The 26,021-nt window shown below is 42.4% G+C and overlaps 1 protein-coding gene across 1 annotated transcript in view; it reads right to left on the reverse strand.

Moving 5' to 3' along the window:
• Nucleotides 1-26,021, reverse strand: part of EBF2 (EBF transcription factor 2) — a 222,376-nt gene that overhangs the window by 66,814 nt on the left and 129,541 nt on the right. The window contains exon 7 of the mRNA XM_027549951.1: nucleotides 1,531-1,612. Within this exon, the coding sequence (XP_027405752.1) occupies nucleotides 1,531-1,612 (82 nt within the window). The remainder of the gene's footprint in view (nucleotides 1-1,530; nucleotides 1,613-26,021) is intronic.

Here is a 26,021-nt window from a genome sequence, read left to right on the forward strand (position 1 = left end):
CCTCTCCTTCTTCTGGACATGAAAGCTAAGCTTAGATCATCTGGGCACTTTGGAATTCCACTGTTTTTTTGGACAGAAATTACTTATGTTTCCATTTGGAAACTGAGTGCCATAAGCTTCCACTATGCACAATGTTCCTGCTTGACCCCCAAGAAAATCCTCTTGTTTCTATTTGTCTTCATATCATACAGCAAGGAAAAGAGTCGATAGGATGAAGAAACAAGGTTTAACTTTTTAGGAGAGGCTGGTATTAGTGTTAAACAAGGAATCAGAAAACATCCTGGTCACCAGAAGATTGTTCGATACTCACGATTCAGTGAAAAAAAAAATTAGAGGAACTTTTGGTTTTCCAGGTTGTGCTCAGTGGCCTTGCCCATACCCATCTCCCCTGTTAACTCTTTAATAACGCCACAGCTACATCACAGAAGTGCTCCGAATGCCAGACAGGAGCAGCCGCATCCTTTGTAGGGTCCAGTGTAATAAGAATATGGGCCCCTTGTTCAGAAATTATCAAGACTCTCCATAAAGGCAATAGCAAGCATAAGCCTAACAGATGCACATGCTGTGAACTCAGGGTCCAGCGCAAGGAGTTTGATCAGACGCTGGCTCCCAGCTCTACCATCTCCTTCCTGGGGTAACAGTTGAGTTATTTAAACTCCCAGAATCTTGCTTTCCCCACCTGAAACGTGAGGCTAAGCGTCCCCATCTCCCACGTTGCTGCCAGGATTTTAAAGTCTCAAGCTAGAATACTATTGTTTAACACGTTTCCCATTTTTCTTTGGGGAATGGGGTGGGAGGTATTTCGACTGGCCACGAACGGCAGGAAAGCCATTTGGTGGGTGAAATGTGGATCCATCAAAGATGAAGGAAGGGGGCCAAGCGGGCTGCCCTGCCTCACATCTCCAACCTGACACACTTTGCCTCGCTCTGTGTTTTTATTAGCTTGTATCCCCGGTACATCAGTGGCAGGGGTGATGAAACTGGTGGCAGATTTAACTGCCAGGCAGCTGGGTTACTGTCCCGTGGGTCTTGTTGTCATGCTGAGATCTTAAAGTGACCACGGCTGCTTAGGCGGCTGCTCTCCCAGACACTCCGAGAGAGACCACTGAATAGTTAATCGGTGGCAAAGGAAAGGAAGAGGCTGTTGCTTGCAGAAAGCACAGAGAAGCTGCTTTGAAAAATCCCAAGGTGGCTGAATATCAAGATCATGGTTCCTGCTGTGGGCAGCTGTGTGTGCACAGGGCAGCCTCAGGGCTTAAAATCAAATCTCCAGCCTGGGTTGGTGCCCTTCCCCTGGGGCTCTGGCAGTGGACACAGAAGTCCTAAACATTACAAAATGAAAAAACCTTCAGTACTATCTGAAGAGGGTGATCATTTAGAGTAATCTTTTTTTATTGTTAGCAGCATCCGTGAATAATATTTTCTAGGGGGGAATAAAAAAAAAAAAAAAAGGAAAAGGAAAAAAGAGAGAGCTAAGGAGAGAAGAAATAGGATGACTTATTTACCAGGCAAGAACTGCAGGTCCCTTACCTGAAACCTTCTCATGTCCCTTGGGTTTCCTGCTGTTTTCAAACAATTCTGATTGCACTTGAGGAAAAATTTTAAAAAGAATCTGTGAAGAGAAAGCAATGTGTTACCTTTTTAAGTAAACATTTTTTAAGAGAGACTATATCTGCATTATATTAGATTTGATTGGAAAGTGATTGGATTTCAGGTCTGGGGAATTTCAGCCAGCCCTGCCTGGGAAGGAATGCTAGCTGACCGTCTGCAGTTTGCAAATTTGGATGTTTTGGGTCCCAAGTCAGCTCCGTCACTGTTGAGGGTTGTGGAGTGGTTCACAAACTGGGTTCTGGTTTGTACACTGGCCCCGAGTGGCTAGGGTGTGCTCTTTCTCAAATAAAAAAAGAGAGAGAGAAGAAGAAGAAAGGCTTCACAAACAGGAGTAACTCCTGCTGTACAAAAATATCTCTCTCCAGAGGGTTAAAAATGACATGACTTAGCTCAGAATCCCAGGGTTCCTCACATATGTCGCTTTCTGCTGGCCACACACATTTGCACATGCACACACCTCACACGTAAACCCTCGTACACAAAGGGGGTCTGATATTTTCAACCGATAGATATGAAATCAGAAAACCATGTTACTCTCCTAAGACAGTCTGTGCAGGTATATGCTGGGGTTTTTATGACTATTAACAAGTGTGAATGTCCTTTCAGACCTTCAATAGATTATCCAGAAAAATACAAAGGTGCAGAATACCCGTCTGAGGTTACCATTCGTAAGACATATTTTTAAGCCAGTAATATTCTAGATAACCCTTCTGTGCACTTTTAGAATTGGGCTTCTTTGATCAGATGAGGACAGAAACCAAGAAAAATGGCAGAAGTTGGTCTTTTCAGCCATTTACCTGTTTAATGTTTGGAATTTTGTTTTGAAATACATAAGTTTTTCATTTATTTCACTTGCAGAGTCCTTTTCCTTAAAAAAAAAAAAAAATTCAGCTTTTGCAGTGTTAAAGTCCCAGGTGAGCAAGGCCTATTTCCCTTTCTGTTACTATGACAACGAAATTTTACCGCAGTCCCAAAGTCCCTTCAGAACTCTCACATCCATGCCTTGAATTAGAACTTTAAAGGAAAAGATATACATTTTCCCCAGGATTTACCAACAAAAATAAGTAGAAATCAACAATGCTTCCAAAAATTATATTTTTTAAAGCAACGGTTGGTGAGATGCTCCCATGGTGCCCTTCTGTTTATTTTTATTTTTTTCATGATCGCACAAAAGAATTAGAGAGTGCTCCAATTAATTGTATTTACCACTTTAAAAAAAAAGAAAACACTGATGGGAGGATAAACAGTAAATGATGAAAGAGGAGAGAAGAGGAATTGCACTCTTTAGAGCATTTCCTCTAGATTTACTAAAAATATTTGACCAAGTGCTCCTGACCCCTATGTATGAATAAGGCTGGGTGTGAATTTGGAAAGAATAGCTAAATATTATTTTCAAATTTTATAGCATCTGCTTTTCATTTCTCTTTTTGAATCTTTTCTGGGGTGGGAGGTTAGGCATCACTTCCTGGGCCATGGAGGTGTCCAGGGCTGTTATCTGAGGTACCAGGCAGAGAATGACAAGGCAGAAGAGATGCCCCTTGATGCTTTCTGTAGTGTTCAAGCTCGCAACCTGCCTCTGCTTTCGAAAGTGCAATGGGGTGTTTGTCTAGAGCAGCTGGAGCATGTTAGAAAAGAAAGCGGCCTTGTATTTAACAACAGGTTAATCAGAATTCAAACATTTTCTTTTTTAAGGGGGAATATATTTTCACTTGTGTCTTCCTAGAAGGGTCACCAACAGCCACTTAAAATGCCTGGAAATGCTGTCACAAAAGACTTAAAATCAGCCATTTTCTCACTTGAGTCTCTTTCCAACCAACAACCCCTGACCTCACATGGAATTTGCTCTCCAACACCCACTCACTCCCAAGTGGCTCAATGGTAAATAATTCTCCTGCCAATGCAGGAGATGCAAGTTCGATCCCTGGGTCAGGAAGATCCCCTGGAGAAGGAAATGACAACCCACTCCAGTATTCTTCCTTGGACAATCTCATGGAGAAAGGAACCTTGTAAGCAACAGTCTATAGATAGGGTTGAAAAGAGTTGGACACGACTTAGCAACTGAGCACTGTCACTCACACCCCCCCTCAACTGATCAGTAATTTATATCTTTTCCCCTACTAAAACCAAAATTTCTCTTTCTCACAAATTCCTTGGTTTTTGGAAAGTTTCACCACCACTGGGCTCCTTATAACGCTTTCACTTTGTTATACTTCCCCTCATCTACCCAATCCCCTCTTTCTCCAAAATGTACCTACTGAAAACATTAATGTTCACCAAGGCATTATTAGATGCATGGTATGGAAGTGCAAAGGAGATAAATGTTTACATAAAATCAAATTGATTTAGGGAAAGAGGGGGCCTGCTGAAAGACTTTATTCATTTTAAATTAGGACCCTTAACAGTTCTTTGGTTAGAAAACCCCTCCCCATTTTGACTCTTTTGCCTGCCTAGGGTCTGAGTTTGTAACCTACCCAGCACCCAGCACACTAAGGATATAACATCCTGTTCACAAAAGGGAAGTGAAGGGCAGAGGAGGGAGGGAGGAGGTGAGAGAGAGAGGGAACAAAAATTCTCTCACATTGTATAGTACTTTCTAAAAGAAAATATAACTACTTCTAAATGGCTAGCCCCAGAAATTATGGCCTGTGAATTTCAGATGTGGACCTAGAAATCAATTTAAATGAGTTCTGGGACTTCCCAGGTGGCTCAGCAGTAAAGAATCTGCCTGCCAATGCAAGAGACACAGGTTCAACCCCTGGGTTAGGAAGATCCCCTAGAGGAAGGCATGGCAACCTGCTTCAGTCTTCTTGCCTGAAGAATCCCATGGACAGAGAGCCTGGCATGGACAGAGAATCCAGGGGATCACAAAATGTCAGACACGACTGAGTGTGCAACACACATACACATGGAGCTTACTGACCTCTCCAGTTTTCTTCCCTTCCTTTTACTGATGTCTCCCACCTTCCTCCCCTCCACCCCCTGCACCCACCATGCTCAGGGGACTTGGTACAGAACCCCCTATTCACCATCTCAGCCACTAACCATAGGGTAACTTGCAGAGAACAAATCCCCTGCCTCTAGATCCCTGTGAAGCCTGGAAAACATCAGCTCTTTCCACTCAGAAATGGGAAACCAAAGTGAACCACAGGATTCAGACCAAACACGCAGAGACTCATCAGGCTGGAAGTTGTAATTTTCACTTTCTCCAAACAATGTTGACTTCAGAAATATTCTAACCACTTATCGCAGTACTTCCGGCTAGGCTTCTGATCTCATTGCTTATGAGTGCAGGCTAATGGCGACAGGTTTATCCTTGTTTTATTAAAGAAAGGGGAATAGAGAGTGGGATCCAAACCTGAACTCAAGCCCTCAGCTTTCAATCTGATTCCTGGGTCCAGTGAGGCATGAGAACAGACTCTAAGGCATTCATTCCTTCACTACACTATTAAATGCTGACAGTGTACAAGTCTTGAGTTCCTACCAATTATGGAAGCAGGTCACTTCACTCCTCTGGGCCTCAGTTTCTTTGACTGTTGCTGCTGCTGCTAAGCTGTGTCCTACTAACAACTGCTAAGTTGTGTCAGTCGTGTCCGATTCTGTGCGACTCCATAGACGGAAGCCCACCAGGCTCCCCCGTCCCTGGGATTCTCCAGGCAAGAACACTGGAGTGGGTTGCCATTTCCTTCTCCAGTGCATCAAAGTGAAAAGTGAAAGGGAAGTTGCTCAGTCGTGTCCGACTCTTAGTGACCCCATGGACTGTTAGGAGGGTTTAACTGGATTATCTCCAGTGTTTCTTCCAACATTAACATTCTGTGAATGCAAAGAAAAATGCATAAAGTTGACAACCCTCCTGAACATTAGGAGAAGAAACATTAGAAGAAACTTCTGAAGATAAAAGTCTATGACTTATTGAAGTCCAAGAGGGGGTGTGTGCAGGGGTTTTCTGAGAGAGGACAACCCTCCTGAACAGAGACTATGAAAGAAGAATCACCAAGATAAGCCGATGGGTAGAAATTGAGGCATCTTGGTTGATACCTTGGCCAGATGTTGATGGGCTGGTTATTGAATAAGAGGCTATTCCCTTAGGATCCTTTCTCTGTGCTTTGGCAGAAGGAGAACGTAGCAAGGAATATCACAGATAACAGCCATCGCTACCCCTGCCTACCATCTTGTGTGGCCCAGTAGCTTAAAGGTACAGATTCACAGGGAGGGGGGAGGAAAGTTTGCCAGATGTCAGCTCTGTGCCATACTCCAAGCTATGTGCTTGATATCCATCGCCTCATTTATTTCCCACAACAACTATATGAGTGACGAATCATCTCACAGCTAGGAAAAACAAAGGTGCCAAGAACTTATGAAATTTGCCCCAAGATCACACTGCTTGTCAGCAACAGAAACAAGGATTTGAACTGGTGGATTTTTCTGGCTGCAAGCCCCATCTGGAGTTCTATGCTTCCTGCACCAATTAGATCATGGTGATGGTTACACAACTCAGTCAATATACAAAAAACCATTGAATTGTACACTTTGGATGGGTGAACTTTATAGTATGTAAACTATATATCAATATCACTGCTTAACTTTGTATAGGTAACTCAAAAGAAATGCTAGATAATTCCTCCTTATTTACCAGTTTTTATAATAATGAATTGGTTCTCTAGTATCCTCCGAAAGCAAACTGTAAAGAGTTTTTTAAAAGTTAAAATATATATGAGTGTACTTGTGTGTGCTCATTCATCTCTAACTCTTTGCAACTCCATGGACTGCAGCCCACATAACTCCTCTGTCCACGAGATTCTCCAGGTAAGAATACTGGAGTGGGTTGCCATTTCCTACTCCAGGGGATCTTTCCAAGGCAGGGATCAAACCTGTGTCTCTTGCATTGGCAGGCGGATTCTTTACCACTTGAGCCACCTGGGAAGCCCAAATATACGTATATATAACTGTTTAAAAAGAAATTTCAGAAAACATAGTCTGAAAAAAATTTTAAAACAACAACAACAAAAAACTTGTGAAGGATTCTGGTTTCTTGGAGAGTGAGAGAGAGATTATAGCACTCCAAAAGGAAATATTAGGTCAATGATAGTTCCACGGAAGTAAATGCTTATGACTAAAAGCCCTGCTGAATTCATTCCTTTACTCATCTGGCCAATTATTAAGTGTGGAGTGTGTGCCATGAAGGTTCAGCAGAGTGCCAAACAAGACAGACAAAATCCTTGCCTCCATGGCACACACAAACTATGCAAAATGTGCTTCTTCGGTTTCTGAGATGAGCCTGGAGACCTCTGAATACGGGTCTGAAAAACATCCTAAGACGCTTCCCCAGTGGTTCAGTGGTAAAGGATCTACCTGAAATGCAAGAGCCACAGGAGACACAGGTTCAATCCCTGGGTTGGGAAGATCTTCTGGAGGAGGGCATGGCAACCCACTCCAGTATTCTTGCCTGGAGCAACCCCATGAACAGAGGAGTCTGGCGGGCTACAGTCCATAGTGTTGCAAAGAGTTGGATATGACTAAAGTGACAGCACACACGCAAAATCCTAAGATTACCTAGTACCCAAGAAATCTCTTCTCCCAGTCTCTGGAATATTAAAGCACAAAGTACTGTTCAAGAACATAATAAAGTCTCCTAGGTGGCTCTAGACATGTCCTGAACCCATCCCAAGTAAAAACTGAGATTCAAACTAGATGTACAAATAAGGTATAAAGTTTAGGTCTGGTGGTGGGGGCAGTGGGAAATCTCTAAATTACAGGAAGAGTAACTGCTTAATATTCATGCCCGACCTGAGATTATAGCCAATGATCTGACTGATGCAAAACCCAGGTCTTCCCTGGTGGCTCAGTGGTAAAGAATCTGCCTGCCAATGCAAGAGATCTGGGTTTGATCACTGGGTCTGGAAGATCCCCTGGAGAAGGAAATGGTAACCCACTCCTGTATTCTTGCCTGGAAAATCCCGTGGACAGAGGAGCCTGGCAGGTTGCATGGGGTTGGGTACAGTCCATGGGGTTGCAAAGAGTTGGACATGACTGAGCAACTAAACAACAGTGCAAAATCCAGCATACTATTTCCCCAGATTTGTGGAAGAGGACATTCAATTTACCTCTAATTTAAAAAAAAAAAAAAAAAAACCTTTCAGAAAGCACTGAGGAAGGCACAGAGGCTTCTTTCAAGAAAAAGATTGACTGTGTGCTCAGTCGCTTCAGTCGTGTCGGACTCTTTGTGACTGAATGGACTGTAGCCCTCCAGGCTCCCCTGTCCATGGGATTCTCCAGCCAAGAATACTGGAGTGGGTTGTCATGCCTGCCTCCAGGGGATTTTCCTGTCCCAGGGATCGAACTCGAGTCTCCTGTGTCTCCTGCACTGCAAGTGGATTCTTTACCACTGAGCCACTGGGAAAGCCCCCAAGAAAAAGATTAGACAGGGGTATATAGCCAAAGAAAGTGAATTTGGCACTAGTAATAGCTACCATTATGCAGAGCCTTTGTCTACGCAAAATAATATGTAAAATGCCTTTCACTTTGAAATTTCATTCCTTATTCCCTTAAAAAATTCTAATTCCATCCAACCTGGAAACATCGTCTGTGATGACATGGCCACATCTTACATGCTGTGAAGATGGGGAACTCCCACCCTCTCCAAAGTTCAAGAGCTGGGATGCTGTATCTGGTTCTGTCTCAGCCACAATGGCCACATATGCAGGTTGGATCACTAAAGTCTGAGCCACATTTAAGGTTGATAAACTATGTAGGTGCTTAAAGGTCTATGTGTATTGATTTTTGAGGAAGACACATTTCATCTGGATTAACTGCTGAACTTTGTTTTCCAGGGTCCAATAAGTTAAAATATAATTGGCCTCCTCTGTTTGCACATACTTCTGCAAAGAAAATAATTCTGACCTTAGAATACCTTTATATCACTTTTGAGAACTATGTTGGGATGCACTGAATCATAGAAGCATATTTGAAAGAAATGGGCAGTCGCCTTTCTTCTGCCAGGATTCTTTCAAGCTTACATTCTTTACAGGACCAGGCAGAGGAAGAAGCCATGATGGATGGATGTATCCATGGGGCTATTTTCTTACTCTAAGAACTGTCCATTTGGCAGCTCACTCTGCTTTATCTGGTAGGAAAATCCCTAAGTGATTGGTTTCCGCTTAAGACCAGTGTAAAACACAGTGATAATGTTCTAGCTTTGATTTAGGTCTTAACTGTAATGTCCTCTTTGAACCTTCTGACAGTAGAGAAAACACATTTTCCTCCCTTGAAAGCCTCCAACAGAATACAAACTCAGGCAGCCCAAACAAGGAGAATGATAGCAGTGGGCCCCTTCCTTGGCCTGACAATGATGTGACCTTCATCAACCTATTGATTGTTGAGGTGTCAGCTAAAGATGAGAAAGGGATCTGGAGCTCTAAAGGCCTTGTGAAGACTCTCACACAAGTCTATAAAAGTGAGGAGACTTTGGGAAGTCTCCGATGGCTCAGTGGTAAAGAATCCACCTGCCAATGCAGGAGATGGGGGTTCCATCCCTAGGTCGGGAACATCCCCTGGAGAAGGAAATGGCAACCTACTCCAGTATTCTTGCCTGAAAAATCCCATGGACAGAGGAGTCTGGTGGGCTACAGGCCAAAAAGTCACAAAGAGTCAGACATGACTGAACCACTAAGCACTAAGCACTGGGAAGTCAAACTTCCAGTTGACTCTTGCTATACCCTAACAAAAGTGGCAATGGGACATCTGAGGACGGCTCGTTGATGCTTGAGATCTGCTTGGTAAGATGGTGGCTGGTACCAAGACCCAAGAAGATCCACGGAAAGAGGAGACAATTTAAAATATTTGACTGGCTTATTTAAGTTCAAATACTCCTTTTTATAAGCTGATTTTCTATGCAATCTGTTTATTTAAATGGCTCCTTAAAAATATAAACATTAATACACAAATAGAGTAGGTATAGAACCTTTAATCTCCACAGACATTCCTAAAGGGTTGTATTACCATTAAGGCTTTTGTATTACCATTAAGGCTTTTGTATTACCATTAAGGCTTAATCACCTACATGATTTCAATGAAATTGAAAAAATTCAGATCTGAAAGATTTAAGTTTAAAGAAATATTTTAAGGAATATATTTTTTTTTTACATCTGATTACATTTTTTCTTTTTACTTCTTGGCCACACCATGTGGCGTGTGGGATCTTAGTTCCCTGACCAGCAATTGAACCTGTGCTCCCTGCAGTGGAAGCACAGAGTCTTAACCACTGGATGGCCAGGGAAGTCCCTACTTCCGTTTACATTTACTCTAACTCCCCTTGGCTAAAAGTATAATTTTTATAATAATTATAATAATAATAAATAAATAGCCCCTAATCATTGACTTCATACTATTCACGATGCATGATTTTGTTTAATCCCCTCAACTCTGAGAGGAGGAGAATTAACATCCACATTTTACAGAGGAGATAATCAAGACTCAGGTTAGGTTACTTGCCCGAAGGCAAGCAGCTAGTGAGTGGAAGAGCCAGGAGTGGACCTCAGGTTTGTCTGACTCAGAAAAACTTTTGGAGGGAGCTTGGCCAAGTTTCTTTGGGAGGAAAAGATGGAACACATAGCCAAGCAGTTCTTTTTTTTTAGGTGGTCAGTACCTCATTGATCTACACAGGAGATCACATCACTTCCTTCATCTTTGTAAATAAGAATGGAGTCACTCTACATGTTATAAAACAAGACAAGAAAGCCAACAACAATGTCGATCATTCCTATCAGGGACTGTGTTCTCTAGAAATTCTGTAGCAGTACTAGAAGCTGCAGAGGAAGATAAGCAAGTCTATCAGGTATTTGGGAAACAAGACATCTCAAGAACCCACATGACCCAAAGAAGGCATGGCCCAAATAGCTGCAGCACCTGCAAAAAGGATGTGAAATGTTGCTCAAGTGGACGAGGAAAATACAAAGTCATTCATCCATCAGGACTATGGAGGGAGGAAAAAAACAGCCGGAAGTCAAACATGTAAGAAGTTGAAATAAATCTTGGAAAAATTTTTTGTGAATAAGTCACCAAAGCTAAATTTTGAAAATCATTACCCAGGGGACAGAGGAGAGTCTTCTCCACTGGAGATTTTTAAATAGACCAGCAAGCAAACTCCTTTGGTGACAGATAGTTTCAGTCCTATATGTGGCAGCTCACCAGGTGTCCCTATGAAGCAATTTCCAGATGATGTCAAGGCTTTTGCAGTTATTATTATTGTTGCTGTTGTTGTTGCTTGCTTGCTTAATATTTATTGTAAAAAAGAAAAAAAAAGTAGGTTTGGCAAAACTAATACAATTATGTAAAGTTTAAAAATAAAATAAAATTTATATCTGGAAAAAAAAAAAAGTAGGGACCTTTAGTTTCATCCTCTGTAACATGACCTCCCAGGCCAGTAGTGAGGATTAGTTATCCATGTGAAGTGTTTAGGTAAATGCCTGGTACCTGGTGACGTGGTGATAAAGAATCTGCCTGCCAATGCAGGAGACTCAAGTTCAGTCCCTGGGTCAGGAATAGTCCTGGAGGAGGAAATGGCAACCCACTCCAGTATTCTTGCTGGGAAATCCCATGGACAGAGAAGCCAGAAGTCAACTGGTACATTTACTATTTGATACGCCCCCCTCCTCTGAATTGCCCCTTCTCACCAGCCACACTTGAAAATGGCCCATTTTCCAAACAAACCTTTACCAGAGGGGAGTTGCCACAAATTCAAACCTGCTTCTCTCTGCACTGTTTCTCTCTCAATATTGGTATATACTCTGCTTGGAGAACTTCCCTTAATCTTTAGGGAGGAGTACTTTAAAAAGAAAAAAAAAAAGAAGAAGAACATGTAATTAATCCATGACAACAGATTGCAGGAAAAGCACAACAAGAACAAAAAAGATGGTAGGTCAAAATTCTCATGGTGGTTTCCAGTAACCCGTGGCAGGCAGAAGAATTCAGAGCTGCCTACACCTGCTGACTGGCAGCGTGCCCCATCAAATCATTTTCTATTCGGCATTCACTCCCAATTTTAAGCTCCTGGAAGTGGCATTTTGGTTTGGAAATGGACCCTTCGTTAAACCAAACACACTGCCTCCTGAGCGGAATCCACTGTGTTCACTTAGGCACCAGAAGGGAGCACTCCCCTGCTTATGTGATTCCGACACCATATCTACAGGCTTAATTTCAAAGTCATCTCATGATTTCTCTGGAAGTGAATGTCTCCCATAGCTCAAGTGGCAAGCAATCGACTGTAAACAGCTGCCAAGGTGCAAAAAACAGGGGTTTCTTTGATTCGCCACTTATTTCTGACCAGCGACATGCTATAGTGTCTTGAGGACCTGAGGTTACATGTAGGGATTTTTTTTTCCTTCTGTATTCAGACATGTCTTCACTCTCCTGAATTCCATTACTTGGCACCAGGAGGCTTGTAGGGAGAAAAATCTCCAAGGAGAAGAGCTTGTTTTTGCACTCGGATGAAAATCTGACACCATTAATGAAAATAATAATTGAACTCTCTGGGCTTGAATTGGAATGAAACACAACACTAAGAGCATGTTTGTAATTCCAATTGTTCTCATAAACTGTCTTTGGAGGGCTCTTTGCAATGCTCACGGTTCCATCTTTTCCTTTTTTGTTGTTGTTTTTAACCTGTATCCTCTTCTTCACCCTGTCCCTTCCTCTCTTTTCTCATCAAGAAAGAAAAAAGAAATCTGAGGAACACTGGACATGCTAAGGACTGACTTCAGAAAATATCTTTCAGTGAGACTTCAGAACTAGAATACAAATCTATTTCCCATTCCAATGCCAGGATGACTTGGGTGAAAGAAATGAAGTTATTAGCCAGCCATCAGCTTAGTGGGTCTTTACCATCCTATTTCCTGAGCGGCGCATTCTCCCTGTCTGCAGCCTTCCCCTCCCCCTCGCACCTTTCTGCCCTCCCCATGAAGCTTGTCTATGCTAGGCTGAGCAGTGAACACCAATTACACCAAGAGCCCTTTGCTGCTGCCTGGTCCGCTGGTTTTACTGTTTTGCCAGATGGTTGAGGCCAATGTGTAAAACTCTACCATACCATTAATTCATAACTCGGTAATAACTTTCCCACGGCTCCAGGAAATTGAAACGAAGTGCAAATGTGAATATTTGGAAAGGGAATCAAGGTTGGACCACTATTTACACCCAACAGAATAGATACCAAAAAGATGCCCCTTTTTACACAGGATGGAGTGTAAACTTTCCCAAAAAGAATACCGACTGACTCCATACACAGTGTTTGATTATGTAGCAAAAAGCTCAGAGAGTTTGCGTCTCTCTGACCATTGCTTCTCTCTGCAGTTTGCTACCTATTGCACCTATGGGTCCATTCGCTAATGACCTTGAGTCTGAGCATCTATGTAATGTTATATTCTGATGACAGAATTGTAGATTAGCAGATATGAATGCATTCTCTTGCTAAGACAGGACACCATCCAATGTTTGTTAGCATCATTAAACTAAAACTGACTTTTCACCTGCTCCCATACCATATGCAGCTGCAAATTTTTAAATTAAACTATGAAGCCATGCATAAATTTACATATATTACAGACTAGCCTCTCCATTTAACATGCAAATGTACTCCAATGTTTCAGAACACCTTCTGTCGCTAATTAATTTGCTGAATTATAATTAGACTAATCCTGCATAATTAATAAGCACAGATTTTTTTTTAATTTGTAAGCAGCTTGAGGAGATCATTCACTTCCTTCTATAAACTGCTAAGTAAGTGTTAAAAAAAATCTGGAAAGAACATGTGCGAAAAGGTATGTTTGATGTCGCATACAAACTCAAACTAGCGTGGAGGATACAGAAGTCAGTATTGATAAAGGTACATATTTGAAGCCAACATTCAAACAATCAAAAAAAGTCGCATTCAGAGGATGGGGACTAATTCTCCCTTTGTCTCCTCGTATATAGTGTTTTATTCTTTGCCTTCTATCCGTCGGATCTTCCAAGATCACAGAGGCGGGAGAGGATTAAAGTAACCGTATGTTGTATTAGAAGAGATAATGATATTAACACTCCACTGTATATCAAAACACTCTGTGCATGCTGGGTGCTTATAAGCCCCTTTGATGGTATTTGGAGTCATTTTCATTTTGGCTGCCAAAAACACCCGAGATCCATCTAGTGGAAACAATTAAGTTCCATTAGTACTGTATCCATTCGGTAATGATTACAATGAAGGGCCCCTCTTTCATGCTGAAGAGTAGAGTCTCAAAGAAACGTATGCATCTGTGTGCTCGACAATGTGAAACTAGACAGTATTATAACCAACTGTGAAGCTTAATTCTCCCCAAATAAACCAGGATCCGGAGAGCGCAAGGTATGGGCCAATGACCAGGGTAGAAAATGTGAAGCGAGATTGGAATCTAGAAGGTCAAGGTAAGCTTAATAGATGTGTGTGTGTTCTCAGTCATGTCCAACTCTTTGGGACCCCATGGACTGGAGTCCACCAGGCTCCTCTGCCCATGGGATTCTCCAGGCAAGATACTGGAGTGGGTTACTATTCCTCCTTAAGAGATCTTCCCGACCCAGGGATTGAACTTGAGTCTGTTGCATCTCCTGTGTTTCCAGGCGGATTCTCTACCAATAGCCATGCAAATTGAGATTCTAAAAAGACAAAGTGGGAAACATGTTTTCTGGCAGGGAAGATATTAAACCTTCAAAGAGGGAGGAAATGTAATTTCAGAGAAAATAGAGAGCTCCTTGGTCCTTCCACTCAGTGAAATCACTAATATCAACCAGCCAAAAGATTTTTAAGCCAGGGACTTCCCTGTGGTCCAGTGGTTAAGACTTCACTTTCCAATGCAGAGAGTGCTAGTTTGATCCTGATTGGGGAGCTAAGATCCCACATGCCTTGTGGCCCAAAAATCAAAACATAACACAGGAACAATATTGTAAAAACATTCAATAAAGACTTTAAAATGGTCCACACCAAAAAAAAAAAAAAAAAAAGGAAGAAAAAGATTGTTAGGCCAAAAGGATGGAATGAAATGAGCTTGGCTTTCTATCATTGCAATTTCATTTTTCATAGTGACTCTATACACAATACCAGAGAAGGCAATGGCAACCCACTCCAGTACTCTTGCCTGGAAAATCCCATGGATGGAGGAGCTTGGTAGGCTATAGTCCATGGGGTCACTATGAGTCGGACATGACTGAGCGACTTCACTTTCACTTTTCACTTTTATGAATTGGAGAAGAAAATGGCAACCCACTCCAGTGTTCTTGCCTGGAGAATCCCAGGGACGGGGGAGCCTGGTGGGCTGCCGTCTATGGGGTCACACAGAATCGGACACAACTGAAGTGACTTAGCAGCAGCAGCATACACAATACAAACTTCTGAAAAGTGGGAAACAGTTTTCCCAGGTTTATTACCAAACCAAATATATCTTCTCCCTTACTAGCCAGCCAACACTTTTTTTTTTTGGACAAAGCTTCCCTTGTGGCTAGTGGTAAAGCATCTGCCTACCAATCTAGGACATGCCAGTTCGATCCCTGGGTCAGGAAGTTCCCCTGGCATAGGAAATGGCAACCCATTCCAGTATTCTTGCCTGGGAAATACCATGGACAGAGGAGCCCCGAGGGCTACAGTCCATGGGCTTGCAAAAGATTCAGACACGACTGAGCCACTAAACAACAACAAAGACATAAGCTAGCTTGGGACTTTGAGAAGAGAGTCAAACAGTGCACTAATCTCCCAGCAGCCTGTGGCCACAGCCAGGAGCAGATACCAGGTGTCGGAATTGAGGGGTTTCTGCTTCTGTCCTGAGTGGCATTTATTAGACAATTAAGTTCTTATCCCCTCATCTGGAAGGGGAACCCAGAACAGCTACCTTCAGGGGCTAATGTGATGGCTAACCAAAGTGAGAAAAATATTTTGAAAGCACCTGGAAAAAGCTGCTGCAATTTTTCTGAGCAAAGCAACATTATTGCTTGAATCATGAGGACACATAAGACATTTGGACAGTTTCTCTGAGCCAAACCATAGCCTTTGCTGTTGGTTCCCATCTGAAGAGATTAAATGGTCCAGGAAGATATTTAAAAGCCCAAAAGAAAGGGAGCTTTCTGTGCTTTTTCTGAATTACTCAGAAGGAACATAACAACAGCTGGAATAATAATATTAATAAGAGGCTAAAATTATTTCCTTTCAAAAAAATAAAGGCATGGTAGTGGAAATCTTTAATAATGTCTTCACCTTTCAAGAAAAATCATTTTTAATGTCTTGTGCTTGTCTTTCAGACTCCCCATACACCATTTTGAGTGGTTATAAGAGGAAATCTGGTTGCTCAGTAGTCAGGAACGTGTGTGGGTCTATTTTTCTAAAGCAAAAAAGTGTTTAATGGTTAAACTCAGGGTGAAAGGGCGGGGGCAGGGGGGGGTCTCTCCCTACTTCCTTCCGTAACATGTTGGACCAAATATTGTACCAACTTTCTGGGGGCAGATCTTAGAGATGGAAAGAGTCAGACAGGTTGCCCAGACCAGACTCCTGTATGGACAAGCAAGTAGCTTGGCTTTGCTGTTTGGAGGATATTTTCTTCAGCTTTGTCCTGCCCATTTCTAAATAGGTATCAGTGGGAGAGAGCAAAAGAGAAGCAATTTTGATCCATGTAGAGTTAGCTTTTCTAAAATTCTTTCATGGGAGAAAAGAGAAATGACTTAGGGGCATTTAACCACGAAGGTGTAAAGCAATTAGTGAACAAATCCACGTCTCTGGTGGGTGACTTTTCCCCTCATAGATACATTCTAGGAAATTTCTCTAATTTTACTTTTTGGCAGGAGGATTTTCCTCCACGAACATCATTCTAGTTTATGCCTGTGATTCATTCTCTCTCCTTCCCTTTCTCTTCTCGCTCTTAATGATTTCCAAATTTGAGATGGTAGGTTGTAACTTTTAAGTGCATTATCGAAGTCGATGGGGGGTGGGGGTGTTGGGAAGAAGGGGTGACTCAGAAAAGAAACCAAGATGATAATTATTTCAAAGTTTGATTTCATCTGAAAAGTATGACGGCTCACCTCCACTCCAGCCTTGAAGACCCGTATTCACAGTTAATGTAACCTTCATGCCAAAAGAGGGAAAAAGAAAGAATGTGTAACCTGACAGGTAGCAGGTGGTACATATGGAATTATCATTGGCTATTAACACCAGGTCAGGTATCATATTAGCCACTTTCAGACTGCATTTGCCAAACCCACATAAAAATATAAAACCAGGTATTTCAATATTCTGTCACTCTCTTAGCAAAACAGATTTTCTTATATTACTCATAGTGGAGTCAGCCGGCTTTCATTAGAATCTTTTTAAACTTTTCTTTTTCTTAAAGAAAGAACTAAACCTAGTTGATAGAAAAGAGAAACTGGGACAAAAATCAGGTCAAGAATTTGATACAAAAGGCATTCAGATAAAGCTAATAATATTCCAGAGTGTTTTCAGTTAAACAGACTATGATTATATTAATCTAATCTCAACCTGACCCCTATGTAATCTACACAAGGTTCCAGGTATCAGATATTATTTTCATTTTTTTTTCATTGAAGCTTTATTGATTCTAAGTGCTCTATGCACTTTGTGGGATATCACTAACTTTTTGGAGATTTCTAAATCTTAGCACCAAAAATGAAACCTTGCTTTTAAATGTTATTGGAGAGTTCTATGTGTTCCCCTTGCCTTCATTGTTTGGAATACCATCGCATTTTCTATTAACTCTGATCATCTCAGAAAGACCAGTCACTAGTCAGTGAGTGGTTCTTCACTAGTCAGTTTTCATGTTGCCTGTGAGTAAAGAACAAGAATCTCTTCTTTTACTTGCTCTTTAAAAAAAAAAAACTAAGGCTTTCTTTCTACAGTGCGTCCTCATTGTTGTTGTTTAGCCACTAAGTTGTGTCCAGCTCTTTTGAGACCCCATGGACTGTAGCCCCCCAGACTCTTCTGTCCATAGGATTCCCCGGGCAAAAATACTGGAGTGGGTTGCCATTTCCTCCTCCAGGGGATCTTCCAGACCCAGGGATCGAACCATGTCCCCTGCATTAGAGGTGAATTCTCTACCACTGAGCCACCATGGAAGCCCATATGTCATTAATTATCCATTTTATACACAGTATCAGTAGTGTATATATGTCAATCCCAATCTCCCAAGACCTCCTACCCTCTCTACCCTCCTTGGTATCCACACATTTGTTCTGTGTCTCTATTTCTGCTTTGCAAATAAGATTGTCTATCCATTTTTCTAGATTGCACATACATGCATTAATATACGATATTTGTTTCTCTCTTTCTTACTTTACTTTGTATGACTACCTCTAGGTCCATCTGCAAATGACCCAATGGGAAGGAAATCCAAAAAGGAGGAGATATATGTATGCTACTGCCGCTAAATCACTTCAGTCGTGTCCGACTCTGTGCGACCCCATAGACAACAGCCCATCAGGCTCTGCCGTCTCTGGGATTCTCCATGCAAGAACACTGGAGTGGGTTGCCATTTCCTTCTCCATTGTGTGAAAGTGAAAAGTGAAAGTGAAGTCACTCAGTCGCGACCAACTCATAGCAACCCCATGGACTGTAGCCCACTGGGCCCCTCCATCCATGGGATTTTCTAGGCAAGAGTACTGGAGTGGCTTGCCATTGCCTTCTCCGAGATATATGTATACGCATGGCTAATTCATTTTGCTTTATAGTACAGACTAACACAACACTGTAAAGCAACTATACTCTAATAAAAAGTAATTTTTAAAAACTAAGGCTCTGGTGAAAAGTCTAATGATGAAACCAGAACCCATCTAGACCCCAACCTCTCCACAGGACGCAGTAGTCCCTGGATACTTTTCCTGGATCATCCCACATTTCCAACCTTTCTCCCCTATACCGTAGGATCAATACACTGGATTACCAAAACTAAGCCACCTTATTTCACAAATGGGGGCTAGGCAAATAGCCCTTCAGTCCATTTGACCTACTGGGATTTCTCACTCCAGGTTCACAGGGAGGTTAGATGCAAAGTGGGCAGATTCACGTGTTGCCCATCATTCAGCCCCAGTTTGCTTAAAATAAGACCCTGAGTTCATTTTCAGGGTTCAAAAGTCCTTGACTGAGTCCCACCAAACTCCAGCTTTCCAAATAATGTCCCAACTGATGAGATTTTATCTTTTTCTAACCTGGTTTTATGTTACACTATGTTGTACAAATCCAGACCTTTTCTAAAGATTGAAGCTGATTTTCAGTGCTTATTTCTACCCTTCATTAAATGAGATCTGTTGTCAAAGCCTGCTGCAGTACATGGCGTATTCACTTGAGACCATATAATCAGGGTGACTCAAATAAATAAAACTGTTCTGGAGAAATTGATGGTGGGGGTATTTGATATCTACAAAGATCTTACACTTTCAAATGGTTTCATCTACTCACTTCCCCTACCAGAACAGACAGCATTATTGCATCATCACACACACACATGAGACAGGGTAGAAAAATATATGTTTCATCTAGTCCCCAAACCTCAGGGCCTCACTCAGGGTGACTCTCAGTGCCACTGGCTTCCTCACCCTCCAAAATGCCTTTGAAAGAAGTCCTGATAAGTCAAAAGAACCAATGCAAGTTCTTTTTAGGATGAGGCAGAGAATTAAACTACTACAATTTTATCATTGTGAAGAAGAAAGGAAGTCCTGGATAACCTACATGCGTGCATGCGTGCTAAGTTACTTCAGTCACGTTCAACTCTTTACAACCCCATGGACTGTAGCCCACCAGGTGCCTCTGTCCATGGGAGTCTCCAGGCAAGAATACCAGAATGGGCTGCTGTGTCCTCCTCCTGGGTATCTTCCCAACCCAGGAATTGAACCCATACCTCTTTTGTCTCCCACATTGGCAAATGGGTTCTTTACCACTAGCACCACCTGGGAAGCCTGGATAACCTACATGCTCAATATCAAATAATCTACAAAAGCCTGAGACTGGGTTTTCCGCAAAGGAGGCTTCCCCTGCCCTGGAGTTTGGAGTTGGGTTCATAATCTTTCCTCACCCGATGGATAACTGAACACAGCCATTAACAATAACAAAAAAAAATGACTTTCCCTAGGGAGACAAACAGCTGACCTGGAAGTAAAACATCTCAGCCCTTCACTCAGGCCACAAAGCCTGTTCAGCATTCTCAGCGAGAAGCAGGACTGGGTCTAGGAGCATGGGAAAACGATGGCCAAAGCTCCCTGGGGAAGACGCACGGAAGGTCGTGCGGCCGGGCTGGGAGAAAGGCGACTCTCTCAGCCTAGGGTTCTCTGCTGACTTGGACATCAGTGATCCGATGCCAGCTTCTCCCTCACAAACCCATGGGCAGGATAGCCACCCCTAGAAATGGCCCAGACAAGCCTCTGGCCCAACACCATCCCAGGGAAGTCGTCTTATCTCATGCGTGAGTCAGAAAGTATTGGCTGTTCATTTGACCTGAAATGAAGCTACAAAATTCCTCTATTCCTCCTGAAAGAATCGTGCCTTGAAATACAGCAGAGCCCAAAAAAGCAGGCCCATTTCTTTCACCAGCCCTCAGCTTGCCAAGGTGATTACAAAAAACCACACTGAGCGAAGGGCTAGGCATCTAGTCTGTATCTAAATTTCTTTATTTTTTAAGAAAAAAGAAAAGAGAGATTTCACCATTCCTGGTAATATGCCTGCAGTTTTGTTTTTTTTTATTAAATAATACAAGTTCTAAGCTGATCAAAATGTATTCCTGTCTCTCTACTTCGTTATCCAAGGTCTTGAGTTGGAGGTGAGGGGGGCATTTTTACTTCAAGTGTGATATAATACAGAAGGAAAAGCTCAGTGCAGTTTAAGTTGCAGTCTTTCGCAGTTTGTCCTAATCTTTATTATGTTGTTAATAATACATTCTCCTAATCTTTATGATTTTGTTAGTAATATATTCTATCTCTGGGCTGGCCAAGATTATAATACTGCCTTTTTTTGGCAAACAAAATTAGGCAGATAGACTTTCATATCATAATTTACAAAAACAGTAACAACAACAACAAAAAAAACCAAGAGGTAACATTGTTCATGGACTAACTTTGTTCTTAACTCTTTTAACCTGGGTTGAATGTTCACCCTTCCCCAGTGAGATGATTCACTGAAAAGTGAAGATAAATGTCATCTCCGTTCCCTGTGATCTATAAAATTAATCTCCCATGCTTATGTTAATACCAATCAGGTAATGTAGGAGGCAGTGTGACCTACAGGATAAAACGTAAGTGGGAGGAGATCATGTTCAATTACTGTCTGTATCGCCAACAATATTTTCACCTTTCATACGTGTTCCCTCACATAGCTTTTCTGTAAAATTGGGCAATACGTCTGAGAGCTGCTGGAGAATTAGTCAGATGCTTTGGGAAACAACTTAAAACTTTTCTGTGAAGTAACATATTTTTCCCGTCTCTACCATAGCATCAGACTTCTGGTGAAGAACCATGACACGCTGAGCAAACTATCCTTCTGCTCAGGAAAAACAATCTCAGGCAGGTGACCCTCCCCTCAAAGGGTTCCATTGATTTCCCAAAAATAAATTACATGGAAGGAAGAGCACAACGGCTAGTAAGTAAGTCACCAGGTAAAGAAGGGATCAATGCTTACACTTTAGGGGTTAAACCCAGAGCCGATGACTCCGGGAAGAAATTCATGTTCTGTACTCAGCTGTAAAATAAACTGGGAGTTCCATGTCTGGTGTCTGAAACATCTTTCGAAACACTAAATCAATTTAATATCAATAATTGCCAGATAGATGCTCGATTAAATGAACCAACGCAGACAGCTTTGTTCACAGAGAAAACAGGACCAAATGGCTTTCATTAGCATGACTAATTCCGAAGTTGTGTGGTTCGATCATCAGACGTCTGAGCCTGAATTCTGACTCTTGCAAGACAGAGTTTGGCAAGAGACATTCTAAATGCAGCAATCCCACACGTTCAGCATACATGCAGGAGATCAGAAAATCAAGGTGACATTTGAAGCACCCATAGCAGCTACCTCGGTGCCCACTGGAGCTCGGAAAAATACCAGATGCATGGAAAACAAGCGACTTTCCCTTCAATGGGGGACTGAGGCTTTCCCCAGACCTGTTTCTGGGGTGCTTTGAAAACACCTGCTTTGGCCTTTGGGGGACAATCTCAACAGTGGTTTCAAAAACCAGGCCTCTTTTTTCATAACCCTCCAGCAGCCTCGTAATGCCAGGCACCTTCCTGTTGTGATTACTGGACCAAACGGGGCCCTACCACGTAGAGAGTTGCTAGTATTTTCACCTCAAGCCCTGAGAATATTTCCTTTTTTTTTTTTTTTTTTGAAATTCTGATACATCTCTTTTCCTGGTAATGCTCTCAATTTTGAAAAGTTATGATAAATCTTATCCCTAAACCACCTTGTGAATTTCAGAAGCTCTCCCAGGCTTTTTTAACTGGAAAAGAATAGACTTTGCAGGAAAGCAGACAAAAAGAACCCAGGGAAGGTGAGTACTGTGATTAGTGATGATGGAAACAGGGGAATGGTCAGGCCCTGGGCCCCACCTCAGACTGGGGGCCCTGGTACAGAGTGTCCTGTGTACATGTAGTGTTGGCTGAGCATGGGGGGACCTTGTAGAAGGGCCCTCTGCATGTTGTCATTTGTCTCTCATCCCCAAATCCACCCCCACCCCTGACCGCCATGACATCACTCTGGCGAGTCCTTGTGACTACACTTCATCAGTTGCCTTTTGGTGTGTGTGTGAACTGCCAGAAACACAGAATCGCTCTTTAGGGCCTAATCACGGGGCGGCCAAACCTCTGGACAGTCTCCTTCAGAGGTCTGTGGGAGCCTTGGGTCAGAGCAGCTGCCTCTGAGTCACAATGGGCTTTGGGGCCCCGAACCCCTTCATGGGCCATCTGGGGAAAGGCAGAGAATACTCAACTTTTCATTTCCATGATAGGAAAATTTTTTTTTTCCAAAACCCTTATAACTGACTTAAGGAATGCATTTTATTTATTTTTTAAATTTTTAAAAAGATGTGCAATTTTTATTTTTTGCATTTTGTTGTTTTGTTTTTTGGCTGTGATGGGTCTTCGTTGCTGTACTCGGCTTTCTCTAGTTGCACTGAGGAAGGGGGCTACACTCTACTGCGGTGTGCAGGCTTCTCACTGCAGTAGCTTCTCTTGTTGTGGAATACTGGCTCTAGGGCATGTGGGCTCAGTAGTTGCGGCTCCCAGGCTCTAGAGTATGGGATCAGTAGTTGCAGCTCACTGGCTTAGCTGCCCTGTGGCATGTGGAATCTTCCCAGACCAGGGATGGAACCCACGTCCCCCGCATTGGCAGGCAGATTCTTAACCACTGGACCACCAGAAAGTCCAGGGAATGCATTTTAAAGTCAAGCATGGTTATCTCTATATTTTGGACTGTAGTTCAGACACTGATTGAAAATGTTTCTGAAGTATAACTGATTTCTGCAGGGATCAGTCAGTTTCTTGCAGGCTCTACTCTCTTCTGTTGAGTGTGAGTGTGTGTGTGTGTGTGTGTGTGTGTGTGTGTGTGTGTGTGTCTGTCTGTGTGTTGTGGATCATAATGGTTCCCTTACTTTCCTATTTACATGCCAGCAAACTGTTCCTCAGCCCTCCCTAACCCAGTAGGTATCCTAAGGACTCAGATGTGCAGTCAGCTCAGAGGAATCAAGAGGTGTCAGTCCCTCTGCTGTGAGGCAGGACCACTAGGTGAGGGCTCCCCGTCCCCAGGTACTGAGAGGCCACACCAGGATGTGAGAGGAAGACCTCTTTGTCCCCTCCCTGTGGGGGCCTGGTTGAGAAATGAAGGGTTTCTGTGAATTCTCTGGGACTGAATCGAAGGCTCACCCACTGAAGATGAAGGAAGGTGCTTAGGAAACATCATGTCTGGCCCATAACTCTCCCCTCCCATCCATAGCTTTCCTGTCTTTCTAATGCTTTTCCCAAGTCTTTCTCAGAAATAATACACAACTGCTTAGATTGTATGGTGATCAAGTCCCTTAGGAAACAGGCTGGAGAGGTGGAGAGGACTCCTCTATGAGATGAGCCTCAGTCTTTATACCTCCACTTGGACACAGTGGATCCATCTTTTTCTCCAGGCATCACCCTCTCTGATTCAGAGTGCACCCTATTGAGGGTTTTCATCTTGTCAGAGAATCTGCATGGGTCCCAGTTTCCATGAGGCTCATGGATCCCTCCCACGTGTTTTACTTTGTAAAGGAGTGAAGGCCAGTTCCCAGAGGCCCAAGTCCTTTCCACATTTCCAAGCTATTTCCTACAAGATTTCATCACCATTGAAACCAGACAACAGTTTATTATTTCAGAGCAAGACTTGAGACATCCACTAAAAAGCTCTATGCATCACCTTTGAAGCAATCGAAATTCACTAAACTACGTGTAAGGTATGAGAAGAAGATCTCCAACAGGTGAGATAATCTCTTGGGCTTAAGAAGGAAGTCCCTCTGACCTCTGGGGGCCAGTAAGAGGATTTAGAAGTCCCAAGATTCAGGAAACAGAAGATAGTTTCAGGACTGTGATGGTTAGATTTTTGTTTTTTAACATTTACTTATTTGGCTACACTGGGTCTTGGTTGTGTCATGTATGATCTAGTTTCCTGACAAGGTATCAAACCTGGACCTGCTGCATTGGGAGCAAGAAATCTTAGCAACTGGACTGTCAGGGAAGTTCCTGGGATGGTCAGTTTTGAATGCCAACTTGACTCGGCTAGAGGACCCAATTATTCAATTAAACACAGATCTAGGTATTATGAGGAGGGCATTTTGTGAATGCAGTTCACATCTATCATCAGTGGATTTCAGTAAAGGAGATGATCCTCATAATGTAGGTGGGCCTTATCCAATTGGTTGAAGGCATCTAGAGAGCAAAAACTGACATTTCCCAGAAATCCTGCCTCAAAATTACAGCAGCAACTCTAGCTTAAGTTTCTGGGCTGCCAGACTGCACTATGGATTTTGGACTTGCCAATGCAACTGCATAAATCAATCCCTTAAAATAAATTAATACATAGATGTATACTTAAATTTATTTAAGGCATTACATATGTAATTTATTTAATTACATATGTAATATATATATTGTAACACACATTTATTTAGAAATATGTATATTTCATACACTATATATTTATATATGTTTATATTATATATATTTATATGTTGTGCTCAGTTGATTCAGTTGTATCTGACTCTTTGCAACCCCATGGACTGTAGCCGGCCAGGCTCCTCTGTCCAAGTGAGTCTCCAGACAAAAACACTGGAGTGGGTTGCCATGCCCTCCTCCAGGGGACCTTCCTGACCAGAAATGGAACCTGAATCTCTGAAATCTCCTGCACTGGCAGGTGGTTCTTTACCACCGGTGCCACCTAGAAAGCCATATCTATCTATCCATGTTATCTCCTACTGGTTCCTCTCCAGAGAGAACTTGCATCATATTAATAGAAACATAAAAAAACCCTGACAGTACCAAATAGTGGGCACTTTTTCACCTGGGTGGATAACTCCTGGGTGAGCTGTCCAGTTCTTGGTGCACATGAAACCTTCCTTCTGAGCCTAGAAGATGGGGTGTGAGAGGGGAAGAGGGACCATCACTGTGATTTGTGCTGCTTTACAACACTTTATTTCTACACACCAGACCGAAAAGTACTCAGTTGGAACTTCACTCTGAAACAGAGAGTTTACATGATCTTATTATTATTGTGGTCCAGCTTATAACTAAAGTGTGTCAAGTATTGTGTGTGTGTGTGTGTGTGTGTGTGTGTGTGTGTTTCTTCTCTGAGAAATCCTCTCCTTCTCCAGAAGGGTTACATAACTAATAAGAAAATCTTGTCAGGAATAAAACCTGGCCTGCATGGCCTGAGGAAAAGCCCAGAATGTACTTACTCCATTCAGTGAAAACAGACATACAAGGAGGCAGGCCCATAGTGTAAAGATACAAGGCTTGTCCCCTTTCCTCCACACAACTGTGGGCAAACTTTCAGAAACGGTCAGAAATGGGTTTCCCCTAATGAGGAGGGGAAAGAAATGGTTGCAAATTTGGGAAAGTCAATGTTTTCCTATAGGATAAATTCATTCAGGGGGAAAAGGTATAGCTAGCATGAATTCCTGAAACATTTACTCGGCTTTCTTGGGGCTGTTTGGAATCTACAAGGAACAAGCTGAACTTCCACATGCTTCCTGAAGAGAAGAATCTCTTAGAAACCTGGTCTTTAAGAGCTTGAGTCTTACCCTTGTTGATTGTGAAAGACTAAGAAGCCCACACACCTTTCATTTGTTCTTATCTGCAGAGAGGTGACCCATTCCACCATGGCGACAGAGGGTGGATATGAGCCCGAGGACCTCCCCCTC

Source organism: Bos indicus x Bos taurus, chromosome 8 (genome assembly GCF_003369695.1).
Source record: "Bos indicus x Bos taurus breed Angus x Brahman F1 hybrid chromosome 8, Bos_hybrid_MaternalHap_v2.0, whole genome shotgun sequence".
NCBI classification, from domain to species: domain Eukaryota; kingdom Metazoa; phylum Chordata; class Mammalia; order Artiodactyla; family Bovidae; genus Bos; species Bos indicus x Bos taurus.